At 34.0% G+C, this 15,925-nt stretch overlaps 1 protein-coding gene across 1 annotated transcript; it reads right to left on the bottom strand.

Moving 5' to 3' along the window:
- Nucleotides 1-1,069: 1,069 nt before the first annotated feature.
- On the bottom strand, nucleotides 1,070-2,286 carry LOC130625942 (synaptic vesicle 2-related protein-like). The gene has a single exon (XM_057441066.1). The coding sequence runs from the start codon at nucleotides 1,970-1,972 to the stop codon at nucleotides 1,556-1,558; it is 417 nt and encodes a 138-aa protein (XP_057297049.1). The 5' UTR covers nucleotides 1,973-2,286; the 3' UTR covers nucleotides 1,070-1,555.
- Between the last annotated feature and the right edge of the window lie 13,639 nt (nucleotides 2,287-15,925).

Here is a 15,925-nt window from a genome sequence, read left to right as displayed (position 1 = left end):
AATAATACCAGTATTCTGGACACACAAAATAGCAAATAAGATACATTTTTATGGACGTCGCTGCGACGAGTTAATTCCTGTAGATTTTTTTTACCGTCTGACGACTTGTAAGGGGGAATGCACATACTTCATTAACGTCAACCTTTTTAATGATATTAATAGTAAACAAAAAAACCTGTAAACGGATCTATTCATTTCCTTAATCATTGCATGAATCTCTACACGAACTCTACTTGAATACAATCCAAAATCAATACAAATTCGAATCAAAGCAGCTTTTTTGATTTTTTGTTTACATTGCAAGGCTCCATAAATCTAGGAAATTATCTCTTACATATCAGTGGTTCTTACGCTTGTTTCATTGCGTAAGCATTTCCCATAAGATAACATGGATGATAAAAATATTATTATCTTGAGACTTGCTCTAAAGATAATTATATTCTTGACGGCTATATAATGAGCGTCTTTGTCTCACGTAACATTAGGTTCCAAAGGTTATTAAAAGAACTAAGTAATAGTTCACAGTTATTATTATCACGGTTATTCCAGCTGGAAAATAGCAAACGCACTCCAATTTGGCTCATGGAGAACAACTGCTTTTTTAGCCCAAATGGTTGTTAGTACTGTTCACCATATACAGAGTTGATATTGAAATTACGAACTACGTATGTTGTACTCCGTGACGCGTGTACGTCGGCCGCATGTAATACAAAATACCTGTGTAATACAGAACACCGCGTGTAATACAGAACACCAAGCGTGTAATACAGAACACCAAATCCCATCCGCGTGTAATAAAGAACACCAACCTAAGACAGAGAAATAGTTTGTTTTTATTGTTACCCATTCCGTATGTTATATCGTAAATAAAAAGAGACAAGAAATGTTATTGACAGGATGATATCTGAAAGTTCAAAGTTTGGTTTGTTTTTGTTCTACTGGATGCTCTACTAATGTATTTATTATTTCAACTTTTAGATTTGGATGAAATTGCACTGCTTTGTTTGTGAAACATAATATTGATAATACTGATGATGCCCAAAACTTTGAAAATATTTCCGAGCTCCTGTCACATTTACTGCCTTAAGCTCGTTTTATTAAGGTTTTTAGACTTCAGGGGACGAAAGAGTTGGTTCGTTAAATCGAAAGTTTAATATTAGGGGTTCGTTATATAGAAAGATTTTATAAGAGTTTCTTACGGCTAAATCCAAGGGGAATGAATTTTGGTTCGTTATGTCGAGATGTTCACTGTATACGATGGAGAGACATGGACTTAACAATAATCGTCACCCCTCCTTTTATTTAACAAGTGAAGCTTTATCGCTCCAAACTATTATACAACTAATCACATTAAAAAAAATTTACCGTAAATGAGACGTTCAGTAAGTATTGCACCAAGATTGGTGATAACGCCATCGATCATCGCGCTGCACTGGTATACAACGCCCCAATGCTGTAGTTCTGAACCTGGATAGTGTGTTTTCTGCACTGTGTAACCAAACTAGCTGCGCTGATAATGATGTTGTTGCTCGTAAAAAAAACATGAGGCTAGTTCTCACAAAAATACAGTACTGAACTTCAACAATAAGAGACATGCTAGGATAATTATATAAGTCGAGATGAATGCAGTTTTACGAGATATTTTATCCGCAAAGAGTATGTAAAATAGCAAGCCAGGTACCTGACCAAGAACAACAAAAATGTCTTGCAAGTACTCGATATCTGTTAAACTATGGCAGGACGATTTCCTAGCTTGTCCGATCGTTTGATCTAGTTGTGTATTTAAAAGCTGAAGACCATAAGAGCTTGTGAAAGTAAAAGACCACAGTATTAATGACAGCGTTGTATGCAATCTGTATTTGGGAATAAAAAGTTCCAATATGTCTACTCTTTTTTTAACAGGCTGTTTAAATTTGATCTTTTTGGGGATAGGTTTTTTATTGTTTATCGATATCACATGTAAAACTTTCATAATTTCGTGGTTATTTCCAACATTCTCCAAATAACGCACTGATTCAGGCAACTAAAACAAAATGCCAAAACTTAGTAGAATTGGTGAAGCAGCGAGCAGTAAAAAAACGCGACATCCAAATTTATTCATAACGATGTAAGCTCGGAAAGCGACGTACACATTTCCAAACCCAAAGAAAAACTGTAGCGAAATCATAACTTTTCCTTGGTATTTCGTACTTATTAATTCACTAATGTAACACGGTACTAATATGAGGCTACCAATACCGATTCCAACAAAAAAGCGGACGGTAGAGAACCATGCAAAGTTTCTTCTTATTGTTCAAAGTAAACCAAAGTATAACGTCATCCCTGTTCCAAGAAGTGCAAACTTTCTTCGACCGAATTTATCGGCGAGTTTCCCCCAAAATATGCACCCAGCAGCCATGCCTATAAACACACTTACTGAAGTAAGTGCCGTCTCAATGTTTGTCATATTCCATTCGCATTTTAATCTCGGAGCTAATAATGTCAGAAAACCAAAGCAGTTCAGTCACACATATAAGTTTCAATGAAAATAATCCAAATCCAAAATAGTCAATCACTTCTGTTAAAGATAACTCCTTTTCTGCCATCTCATATTGATAAACTGTTTAGAACATGTTGATGTGACTTTTTAAGCATCATATTAGGAAGCTAAATAATTCGTTAGTAATTAAACTTATTAACTTTTACAATAGTTTAAATCTTTGTCACTAAAAGAACTTTATTAAAGCCTAGCCCACCAGTGTTTTTATTTCTATAGATTATGACTTAAGCGTACGGTTTCCAAAGTAATAATTAACCAATTTTGTTACCATGCCCTGAATGCAATATTGATATTACACACTGTGAAAAAAATAAGCGCAATGCACTCTTTAAGCAACGCGAATTATCAATCTCTGAGGAATAATCTTTACAAAAATACTTTAAGTGCATAAGGCGATAATTTTAGACAAATTTCTAGACTTTCGGAATTCGTAAACTCTTTCAAGACGAGCCACAGTCACTCAAACTTTACACTTGTCAAAGTTTACTTGCTTGTGTTCACAGTAGCCTTTTGACTTAAGACATAAGAACAGTTTTTAATGTTTTAGCACGAATATTTTAACATTATGAAAAAATCATTCTGTTAAGATTGAAAGATATGAGAATGCATACTAGTATAAAAATCACCCCTTAGGTGATGTTGTTTAAGCAACTAGCTTAACTGACGGACAACTAGACAACTGTGAGGAATATATATCTCAAATGAAACACAGAAAAAACATTTTTATCATTATTACTATTTCAAAGGGCTGTCAAGTGAACATTGTTTGCCAGTGGGCATCAATCTTATATAATAATACAGAAGCTGTGTGACAGGCTAAGTCGATTATATTTTCCTCATTCTTTCTCAAGTTTCATTTAGGGGCAGAATAAACAACAACAGTGGCTCAATAAGTAGCAAGAGCTCTATTCAAAATCCTAGTGACTTAGACACGCCAAACCTTTGTTCGCGATTGTCCTTGATATAACCATCTCTGCTTGTGGTTAAAGGCCAGGGGCCGTGTTTGGAAATCATATGGTCTGGTATACTGTTGTTAATCTGGATCGACTATCATGGATATATTTTCAATGAATGTTGTTCGTGTTGTTGAATAAGAAACATGATATTCGCAGACCCTTGTTTTGTTTTGAATATGCGGCAAATCAAATATGCATTGGATTGGTTTGAAAGCGAGGATAACGTAAGATATTTTTACAGCCAATAAATAGGACAATATTTAGTACTAAGGTTTCCAATGAAAACGATGTTGCCACGATGTAGTTGATCTGTTTTAGCTCTGTAGGTAGAGAAATCGGTAGGCCTCCTGGTTAAAAAGTTATGTCTCTATTTCTTTATCTCTAGAAGTTCGATGACCCTGAGAAAACAGAAATATCCGATTGCAAATAATAAAAACCTTAACTTCATGAGGTTTTTCTAGCGTCCGTGAACCTCGAGTAAATGCTCCATCATTTCAGAGCTGATGGCTTCTTTCCTGTTTTTGTGTGTGCTAGTTCTTGCAATGGTGCGCTTCGTACCTTCCAACGCAAGTTTCACGAAGAGAATATTTGTCGGTGATGGTCGTCTTGTAATAATGCGACACGAACGGATTCCGCAGAAAGCAGAGTTTAAAAAGCCTACTTTTTTCTATTGACAATTTCGTTAAAGTAAATTGCGACATAAAATGGATCGGCGGAGCAAACCTTAACCTTAGTGAAATTATGACTCTATGCGAACTATTTTTTCCAAGCTTGTCTAAACTTGTCTAGGCAACAAGCCACAAATCAACCACAAATCAACAAGCCAATTATATTCGCAAGTTGGTTCATAAAAAACTTAATAAACGCTAAGGAATAGAACTTGGGAAACCCTTGTAAAGCAGACTTGTTGTTAGAATAATCGAAAAAAATGGATCTAATATCAGAAATCTCTTAAGGTGATAAAATATTCGTCCTGAGCTGTGAGGAGTAGCGAAAAGTATGCTGAGATCCGATAGGACAAAGTTTTTCCAATTAGTGTTATCAGTGGGGAAAACCAGTTAAACCCTCCTGCTCAGTTGGTCGTGAAGGCATCAACTGAATTTTCTCTTTTGAGTTTAATTCCTTGAAAAATATATCAAAAATCAATTTTCCCAAGTTTGGTTCAAAATCATCAAAAGTTTCAGTACATATTGACCAAACTATCTGTGTCCGGTGATTTTGAAATTGCATCCGCGGTGACGTTTAAGTTCCTAGGAATCCAAGTTGTGTGCAGTAAATGTCAGTTGCGCTGCATAAGCTGTAAATTTGAATAGCTAAATTTTGTAAGTTTCCTTTTGGGCTTCCTGTCTCAATAATTTTTAAGGTGAACCAAGGGAAATTATTTTCAATATCAACTTTTTCTTTTCAGTTTTTTGTGAACACGTTGAATTTCTTATAAAAGAAATTTCAAAAATTAATGTTTTTTCATTTCTTCATTCTGTAGGAATCGCACCAGATGAAGAAGATAACGAAGTAGGAGTTCTTTTTAGATCAAATGGCCAATGTCACGTTGTCCATAAAATATCGTTCGCCAGAGCTTTCACCAGGTTTGTCGCTTTTATAATCGTTAGCCTTTTTGATTTCTTCTCTTATTTCGCGAGAAAATTTTACAGCTCTTTTCAGTTCTTTGTGTTCATCAGAGCCGGACACAAGATCGTTGTACTCGAATTCTCGAGCTGTCAATCAGTCTTCCCTGTCCGCAATCCTTATCAATTTAATTCGTAAAAAGACGAGTTTCTTACCTTTTTGTAGGCACTCTTTTGCTGTGTTAAAATTGTTTTGTTTTTTCAGGGCTTCTAAGGAATCGTCGATGGTGTCTAGAATTTTCACAGCTGCATTATATTGTTCCTGGTCGCCTTTTTGTTGCAATGGTGCAATGGTCCACATTCCACGTTCCATTTTTTGTTTTCTTTTCATTCTGGCATCTTCGTAATGATATTGTTATAACGCTTATGAAATGATGATCCCTAGTCATTCTTACCTTGAGATATAACATTTTTTTAACATAGACCTTAACATAACATGTTAAGGTCTATCTCCCTTTTTTTAAAAAACTAAAAATGAAAACACGATTTCTTTTGCTATTGCAGAAATTTTCTTTTATAACGAATGAAATTGAAAAAAAATAGAATTATATCGTACTGGTTGCAGAGTTTTACAGTGTTTACATCGAACTGGTTTCAGGTTTTCATATCAAAGCACTTGTAGATTCTTCATATTATATCGGTTATTATTATTATTATTATTATTATTATTATTATTATTATTATTATTATTATTATTATTATTATTATTATTATTATTATTATTATTATTATTATTATTATTATTATTATTATTATTATTATTATTATTATTATTATTATTATTATTATTATTATTATTATTATTATTATTATTATTATTATTATTATTATTATTATTATTATTATTATTATTATTATCATTATTATTATTATTATCATTATTATTATTATTATTATCATTATTATTATTATTATTATTATTATTATTATTATTATTATTATTATTATTATTATTATTATTATTATTATTATTATTATTATTATTATTATTATTATTATTATTATTATTATTATTATTATTATTATTATTATTATTATTATTATTATTATTATTATTATTATTATTATTATTATTATTATTATTATTATTATTATTATTATTATTATTATTATTATTATTATTATTATTATTATTATTATTATTATTATTATTATTATTAGGATGTTCCTATTTGAAAACAGGATAGCCTGACATCCTATGTATAACGACAACCGGCAGGCGTTGGATCAATTATATTATTGTTGTTGCGCGAAATTTATATTATTGAGATTAGATCCAATAAAAAAAATTATTATTTTATTCCAAACAATATTGATTTCCTCTAACTTAAAAATAGTGATAATAATTGATTCAATAATTATTATTGGTAATACGTTGATCCAATTATTATTTCCAACCGCGGAAACAAATTGCCGTTTGACGATATCGGATAGCCTGCCATCTCTAATTTTTTTCACATATGGCAAGAGAAAATGTTTACTGTATTGGGTATCAGCAGTTTTGCGCCGGAATCGTGGAAAAGTCTTTTGCAAGTCAATAGACAGGGAAAGTCTTTGTTAGCCCCTTGATTATTGTTTTCTTGCGCTTTAGGTCTATGAAACCTATGTTTTTATAAAATTACCGATCAATTATATCTTGTGTATTTTTTAATGCAACGATGCGTTTCCTTTTTATTAGGACGCTGACCCACCCCTGTGTAAAAACCCGCATGAATTTGCCCTTCACATATATATCCCTGCATTTTATGCTTGCTTGTCCGCCTGTCATCATGAACAAAGAAATTACTGATCGGATAGTCTAAAATAACGCAGTGGTGCAACCGTTTCTAACACAGATAGACAACGTATATTATTGTTATAGAGAGGATTTCGGTTTGGCGATTAATGATTTTCCATTTTACTAAGGCCCAGTATAAACGACTTATTTTCAAGTTAAGGAGAGAAAATGTTCCCAAGTACTACAGGAACGAGAAACCGTTCGAAATATTCTGTTCAATTATGAAGACTTCAATTGACAAGATACTTATCCTATTTGGTATGGAAAGTCGCCGCGCCGGAATTATTTACATCAGTAACTGCTGCCTGAGGAGGAGAGGATGAAATTACTTTTTGGAGTAGAAAAAACCTGTACGAACATACTTTGGAGAACAAAAAAAAATCATTTTGCTGGCCACAGCACTGACATAATTATTAGTGTACAATGACGAAATTTACATTTTCACCGGAGGAGATTAATATAAAAGAGTAAATCATTGGGAATTTTTAACCATGGGCTTCTTAGCTTTGCTGGATGTGAGCAAGCTGTTACTGTTTGTAGTTGCTAGCATTACATTTTCTTATCGATAATCGACATTCGTTGTTGGAATTTTATTTCACAGTTTTCATCAAAAAGGTGAAGAGCTAAATTATATTAAAAGTGAAGAAGTTTTAAAACGATGTTAAAATAGCGGAAGGTATAACTAAACATTGAAATTTTAGGGAAATTCCTTTGAATCAATAAGATTGACGCAGTATCAAGTATCAAATAGCATTATCAAAAACAAACTATAAGCATAAATAAACTATAAAGCTATATGTATTATGAAATTCACCCTTTTTTTCTTTGTAGATTTTTCTCTCGTAATTTATTCGAGTGCGCAACTGAACGAAGGTGTACTTCTCGAACAACCCACATGATTCTAGATGAGTCCTCACTCTGTTTTCATCTAAGCTTCCACCTTTAATTAGTTCTTTTCCATGCATTAAAATTAATTTTAAATCATGTTTCGGAAACAGTGATTTTCGCTTCATGGCACACGGTGGTGTTTTTCGGTACGCAACTTGTCATAAACCTGTCTAGGTGACGCAGTTAGAGTTGGTACAGCTGCGCATTTTTGTTTTACCTCCGACGAACTCACATCATTATTGACAGGAAACACCTCTTTCAGCTCTTTAATCTCTTGTTCTGACCACACTTTTCTTTTGCTTTCTTGTCTAGCTGCTTCGTTTGACTTGTCAGCTTGGAAAAGTTCTTTAACTGCTGTTGACCCAACCAAGGAAGACTTCTCCATATTTCTTAGGAAATAGTGTTCCTCTGCTGTCCTCATGCTGTGTGTCATCAACGTGGCGGCATCTTTTAAATTACAGCTTTCCGATTCTCTTAATGCTGTGCTAACAGACTTCCGAATTATATTTGCTGAAAGATTTTTTGGAGGACATTTATCATTAAAATTACCAACTCTGTCCCACTGAGGATGAAGACGTTTACTAATGTCCTCAGGTGACACTTTCTTTCCTGACCAACTCAAAAATACATACTCGCATTTTGGTGAAGTTTGTGGTCTGGCAAATTTCACGTATGTTGTCAAGAAATCAAATTCTTCTTCATTAAGGATAATTTTAGCTGGGCCATAGGTGTCAAGTGTTTTATGGTCCCAAACATTTATTACACATTTTCCATCAAGCTTCGCTGCCCTATAATATTCATTCATTGTGAGGTTGGCCGTCACACCAGATCAATCACAGCATATAAATAATCTCTTCGGCGCAATACTCCGTCTGAGTTAGATTATATCCTATGTCTTCCTTTAAAAGTTTTAGTATGGCTTCACCCTTTTTTGCTCCCTTGTTACTGTTAAGGTATCTTCCTACTTGCTCCTGATCAATGAGCATTTCTCGGTCGTCTGTCATCTGCTCAAATTTTACCAATTTCTCTTGCACTTTAAAAATTTTTCTCCACTACCGCAATTTTGAAATAAACGTTGTAATGTCTTGATGACTGCTGTTCATTACTTCTTTTTCCTCAGCGATAAAAATTTGCAAAAGTCTATTAGACTATATAAATACTTTTTGATACTGGTTGTTTTTTTCCGTTTCTTGACAGTGCTTTGTAATGTATTTATCCCGAAAATCATTACCTCCATTTCTAAAAACGACGCTTAGGTCATCCTTTACTTCCATAACACGAAATATACGTCGTATTTCAATCGCAATCGTCAGGTAAACTGCCCTACGTTTTCTCTGTCTATCAGGGCCGATCCTATAACATATGAAGTCTGTAACCAAAGTTTTCACGTTACTAGCAAGGTTATATATTACAGATTCGTTCTTTTCATCAACAGGCTCAAATTCACTTTCCTCACTTTCACTTTCCTTACCAAAAGAACTAGATTCGTTTGTGGTGTTGCATGCAGTGTTTTCAACAACGATCATTATTCACTGGAATCTGAACAGATTGCACGAAACATTCCTCTACGTCATTTTCGTTCGCCTTTTGTTGTAACTGTTTAATAGGTGCAGTTGAAGTTGATACAGTGCTTTCCAATGTTCTATTTAAAAATACTTTGCCTTGTATAAAAGGGGCGTCTACCTTGGGTGCCTGTTTCAGCAAATGATAATATAAAGGACCTTTTGGGATATTGTGTTGTTTCATGACGTGATCAGGTAGGTTTGTCCTCACCATCATGCAATTTTTAACAAAACACATTCTCTTGCGATGATAGTTCGGAGTTTTTTTATCAATTTTACTTAATTTTTCGTTGCCTGTTATTGGTGTGCTACTAAAAAACTGACTAGAGGCTGGTGCAGCACTTTCCCAGCTCCACTTATGCTTTTGCCTTAAATGTCTTGTGATGTAAGTCTGTTCAACATCACACACAGGGCATTTAAACTTTCGATTGGTCCTTCTTCACTACCTGTTTTATTCTGTTCTCTCTTTTTTCTTCTTTTGACCCAAGCAGCAGCTCAATATTGTTATGAGTATAAGATTTACTTGAATCGTCATAAACCTTGGTATTACAAAAAACGATTTGAGAATTCTTCTTAGTGGTATCTTCGTTAGAGTTTCTAGCCTGCAATTTTCCTTTCTTTGAATCAGTAACTGCAAAGTCGACCTAGATATTGATGACATTATTATTTTAAGACTTGTCAAGCACCCATACCAACGTCTTTAATAAGCGACTATAGGAAAGGCGCAATCTTCAATAAGCGTCATAATTTTCTGAGTACACATTTTTTTCGCTCCTGACCATTATGATTCGATTGGATTGACTTACAAGTGAATTTTTGGTTACCGTAATGCTTCGAATATATTGTCCTCTTCCCTCGAATAGACGCTCTCCTTTTCAGTCATTTTTCAAATAAACGCCCCCTCTACTAGACACCCCCTCTAACATAAGCCCCTCCCTCATAAGGGGGCGTTTACTCGAGACGATAGTAAAAGTATATGAAAAAATCAATAACTGTTATCGTTTTGGTATTTTATTTGAAATGAAATTTTATTGGTTCTATTCTAATATAAAAATTTCATAAATACAACTAAATACAATCTCTCATATTTGATACATCGGTAAAATAAGGAAATTTTCTATAAATAACAGCTGCTGCATCCCGTTTCAATATGGAACCAAAGCGTGTGAGAGAATGGAAAAATGATATTAAGCAAATTAACTTAACAAAATTGAACAAGCTAGGTCTTGAAGGTGGAGGGAGAAAATGCGTAGATGAAAATTGGACGCAGTAGCCGCTTTTTGTTTTTTTTAATTTTTCTTGAACTTCTAAACTGAGCTTCAAAGGCTTTAAATAATTAGAACTTTTCCGCCATGGTAAATACTTTCCTTTATCACCGTAATCGTATCGAAGCTCTTCGTTTACGTCGACATCTTTACTTGCGACTAAGCATATCTGTGGCATTTCACCATCATGCTTTATTACCATTCGACAGTTCGAAAAACATTGCGGTGAGTCGTTGACGTATCTTGCCATGCAGTTAGAATTTGTCGCATTGACGCAAAGTTTATTATTTTTGTCAGAGAAATAAAAAAGGTATCTGGATGAAATATTTTCTCCGTACTCTTTTGCGAGATCATCTGCTTCCGTCGCACTAACTAAACTTCCTTTGTAGCTGAGCAAAGCATCTCCGTTTTTGAACCACTTTGTTGCAAAGACACCATAGCCTGATAAAAAGAATTAAAAAATTAGTAAACAGCTTCTATACCAGATCAATAGATATAATCTTGCGTATCATAATTCCTCAATTTTGTAGATATTTGCTAAAAATAATAAACTTAATCGACTGCCTGAGGTTGATCCGTCACCAGTCGGTTAGGGCGCAATATTTTCCTCGATATCATTCCGATTTTTTCGTATGGTGTGAAATTTTCGTGCCATTTTATCTATTGTTTTCGCGGTCAAAACAACGGTACTCTTTGGATTAGAGAAGTCATTTTCACTCACTCAGCATGAATGTTTGAGATAAATATTTCCATCAGTTGCTACCTAGGGACGATTTCTCGTCGATGATGATTAGTTGTTATCGGCGAAAGTAACACAGTTGGGCAAGTTCACGCGTGTCGGTTGCTATTGATTGACATATTAACTCATTCTATTTAAACAAAGGCGGTCGCATATAGTTACTAGTACCGTGACACCGTATTAGTAACTATATTGATACTTTTGATATTTATATTTAGCGCCATAATTGAGCCTTTTATTAGAGCGCGATTTTGTTAAAAAAATTAAAAATTTATGCGCCTTTTTAATAAGATATAGCGTTTATTTGGTGCATTGTTTGCTTGGCTGAAAATTAAAAAAAATCCACAAAATCCTTAACGTCCTTGGCGTGAATAAGAGATAAAAAAATAAGGCTTAATTATAGAACTCCAACGACGAAAATCATTGTTATATCAAAACATTCGAAACAGATACACGGGTCTTTTAAAGAATGGGCGTGGCATACCACCGACTGGAAAGTTTTTAAACTTTTTTGGGTCGGCTACTAATTGTTACTAAGTTAAAGTATGTCCGAAGGTCATTTCCCCCTCCTTTCCCTCTTCCCATCTCCTGTCTGACCTGAATAATGTTAAAGAAAAAATCAAATATTAAATACTCACCGATTACTGTGTCGATTTGATGCAAAGTAAATCCGTGGCCATCTTCAAGGGCTTCCTCCCAATCGCGTACCAAAAATCGATTATCCTGCATGAACATGAATTATTATGTTTTTTACTTTTCCATATAAAGCCTAGAACATTTTCAACATACCTTCGGTATTTTATATTCCTTTTATTTTCAAGGTTACCTCTGTGTAATTTTACAGACTTTAAAAACTGGATGATGACACAATGGTTACTTAGATGTATATAATTTTATTACCTTTTTCCACTTAGGAGGTTTTGAGGTAAACAACCAAAGATCATATTAAAATACCTTGTGTATCAATGTAATGTGCAGTAAAAGTATATAATAGTAACTCTTGGAGCAACATATATTGCGGGAGTAAATTCCTACACACGGGTGAGAACGCAGTGACTTTGGGTTGGTAATTATTTGCATAATTGCAAATTGCTCTTTTGACTCGATAAACTCGTACCCAAACTGATAAACTTTTAATCTTAATAATAAAATCGGATAGTCTGACATCTTCACGCACATTCCTCATTTGACTCGACAAACTCGTACCCAGACTGATAAACTTTAATCTTATTAATAAAATCGGATAGCTTGGCATCTTCACGCAAATTGCTCTTTTGACTCGACAAATTCGTACACAGACTGATAAACTTTTAATCTTAATAATAAAATCGGATAGCCTTGGCATCTTCACGCAAATTGCTCTTTTGACTCGACAAACTCGTACCCAAACTGATAAACTTTAATCTTATTAATAAAATCGGATAGCTTGGCATCTTCACGCAAATTGCTCTTTTGACTCGACAAATTCGTACCCAGACTGATAAACTTTTAATCTTAATAATAAAATCGGATAGCCTGGCATCTTCACGCAAATTGCTCTTTTGACTCCACAAACTCGTACCCAGACTGATAAACTTTTAATCTTAATAATAAAATCGGATAGCCTGGCATCTTCACGCAAATTGCTCTTTTGACTCGACAAACTCGTACCCAGACTGATAAACTTTAATCTTATTAATAAAATCGGATAGCTTGGCATCTTCACGCAAATTGCTCTTTTGACTCGACAAATTCGTACCCAGACTGATAAAATTTTAATCTTAATAATAAAATCGGATAGCCTTGGCATCTTCACGCAAATTGCTCTTTTGACTCGACAAACTCGTACCCAAACTGATAAACTTTTAATCTTAATAATAAAATCGGATAGTCTGACATCTTCACGCACATTGCTCATTTGACTCGACAAACTCGTACCCAGACTGATAAACTTTTAATCTTAATAATAAAATCGGATAGTCTGACATCTTCACGCACATTGCTCTTTTGACTCGACAAACTCGTACCCAGACTGATAAACTTTAATCTTATTAATAAAATCGGATAGCCTGGCATCTTCACGCAAATTGCTCTTTTGACTCGACAAATTCGTACCCAGACTGATAAACTATTAATCTTAATAATAAAATCGGATAGCCTGGCATCTTCACGCAAATTGCTCTTTTGACTCGACAAACACGTACCCAGACTGATAAAGTTTTAATCTTAATAATAAAATCGGATAGTCTGACATCTTCACGCACATTGCTCTTTTGACTCGACAAACTCGTACCCAGACTGATGAACTTTTAATCTTAATAATAAAATCGGATAGTCTGACATCTTCACGCACATTGCTCTTTTGACTCGACAAACTCGTACCCAGACTGATAAACTTTTAATCTTAATAATAAAATCGGATAGCCTGGCATCTTCACGCAAATTGCTCTTTTGACTCCACAAACTCGTACCCAGACTGATAAACTTTTAATCTTAATAATAAAATCGGATAGTCTGACATCTTCACGCACATTGCTCTTTTGACTCGACAAACTCGTACCCAGACTGATAAACTTTTAATCTTAATAATAAAATCGGATAGTCTGACATCTTCCCGCACATTGCTCTTTTGACTCGACAAACTCGTACCCAGACTGATAAACTTTTAATTTTAATAATAAAATCGGATAGTCTGACATCTTCACGCACATTGTTCTTTTGACTCGACAAACTCGTACCCAGACTGATAAACTTTTAATCTTAATAATAAAATCGGATAGCCTGGCATCTACACGCACATTGTTCTTTTGACTCGACAAATTCGTACCCAGACTGATAAACTTTTAATCTTAATAATAAAATCGAATAGCTTGACATCTTTTGCCACATTAATCTTATATCTCCACATCAGATTCACTAAGATTAAAATTCGGGCAATGGCTTTAATGTCCCACTATAAAGTATAATTTATAATTCCCCCGGTACAGGTTAAAAGCCTCACAGACTTTCTGTGCTCTCAGGCTATGCATCTTACAAATAAATGCACACGTAGACACACAAAGACACAAAATACTTCTTACTCAAAAATACTGTGCTTTCACTTTACTTCTAAAACGTTGATGATGGTAATGTACTTTCAAAATATCAATAATATTTAATTTTACGCCAATATCGTGATCACTGTTTGCCTTTTATAAACATCCCCCAATATCAATTACAATTTTTCACTACGCTGTCGTTGGGTCATCTAAAGTATCTGGTCAAGTTTTATTGTTTTTCATCATATAGTAGTTTTAACATTTAATCCTTTTATTGTATATATCGATCGTTATTTATGAGTATATAAAGTTTGTAATTATAAATTTGTAACTTGGTTTGGTGGTCATTTTTACCTATTAGATATTATCCTATCGAAATGGTCTCCAGTCTATTAGGACAAATAAATAAATGAATATTTACTTACTTACTTAATTCAGGATAGTCTGGTATTTACACTAAATTCCCTTTTAATCTTAATACTAAAATCGGATAGCCTGACATATTTTTTAATATTTCTCTCATAACTCAACAAACTCGGTACACAGACCTACAATGTTTTATTATTTCTAACAGATTTGTGTTTCCATTATCAAAAAGTGAAGAAGAGCCCTGGGGAGGAGGTTGACATTTTGTGTTGTGATTAGCAGTATGATTTTACTAATTTTGCGTTAACGCGGCGAGTTGCCGTAATTGATCACCGCGGTTAAAATAGAAAATAAAATATGATAATGCTATGGCCGCGAATTTTGCAAACTAGAGACTTTTGATTTCGATGATTGAATTTGTTTCATCTACAAATATTGAGAAAATATTATAGTTGTTTATATCTAGGTCTCAATATTTTGTATAGCTACATTATATGTTATTTAACTATTATATGTTTCGCTACTGCGGTTATCATTTTGCGTGACAAACAGACGTATACAGCTATTATAAAGAAGCAGGGGAGCTTTAAACGCCGGGATCAGCCACAAGTAGCTGTGTGACACTTCGTGGAACGCCCAGTAAAGTACTTAATAAGACCCGCAGAGTTGAGCGCTTCAGTATAGGAATGAAGTAAAGCACACACAAAATTATGGTGTTTTATTCTCCCACAATTTTAGCTGAAATAAAAACACAGTTTACAACCCGTTGGTACACCGTCATGGAAAAAACAGTTGACCAACCTTTTATATTTTTCAGAATATACTCAAAGCTGAGCAGTTAGGTAAAAAAAGAGGTAAAAAATGCCGCGCATAAAATTTATCGCAACTTCGGTTAAATAGAAACACAGGAAATAGCCTGTCGTTAACAATGGGATGAGCGCTTGGTACAGGTATACTGTCTCGAACATGCTATATGCAAAATATATACCATTTTCCAAAAAATTATATCCTAACAGCCCGTCGTTGCTCCGTCTAGCTAAAAAATCACTCAGCAATTTTTCTTTGTGGAATATATTTTCATGACTGTTATAAAAGTTGTAGTTACTTAACGTGGCTACGTGCCTCAGCTTTTCACATGCCTACATGCCTTAATTTTTGTGTGATAATTCTTTTTGTTGGATACTCCTCGTT

Source organism: Hydractinia symbiolongicarpus, chromosome 14 (genome assembly GCF_029227915.1).
Source record: "Hydractinia symbiolongicarpus strain clone_291-10 chromosome 14, HSymV2.1, whole genome shotgun sequence".
Classification (NCBI taxonomy): domain Eukaryota; kingdom Metazoa; phylum Cnidaria; class Hydrozoa; order Anthoathecata; family Hydractiniidae; genus Hydractinia; species Hydractinia symbiolongicarpus.
Note: the sequence above shows the minus strand (reverse complement) of the source record. Positions and strands in the feature narration are given on the sequence as shown.

Bases quoted from the DNA above. Each gene is read 5' to 3' on its own strand.
- LOC130625942 (XM_057441066.1), bottom strand. From the start codon at position 1,972: ATGAAAGTTTTACATGTGATATCGATAAACAATAAAAAACCTATCCCC.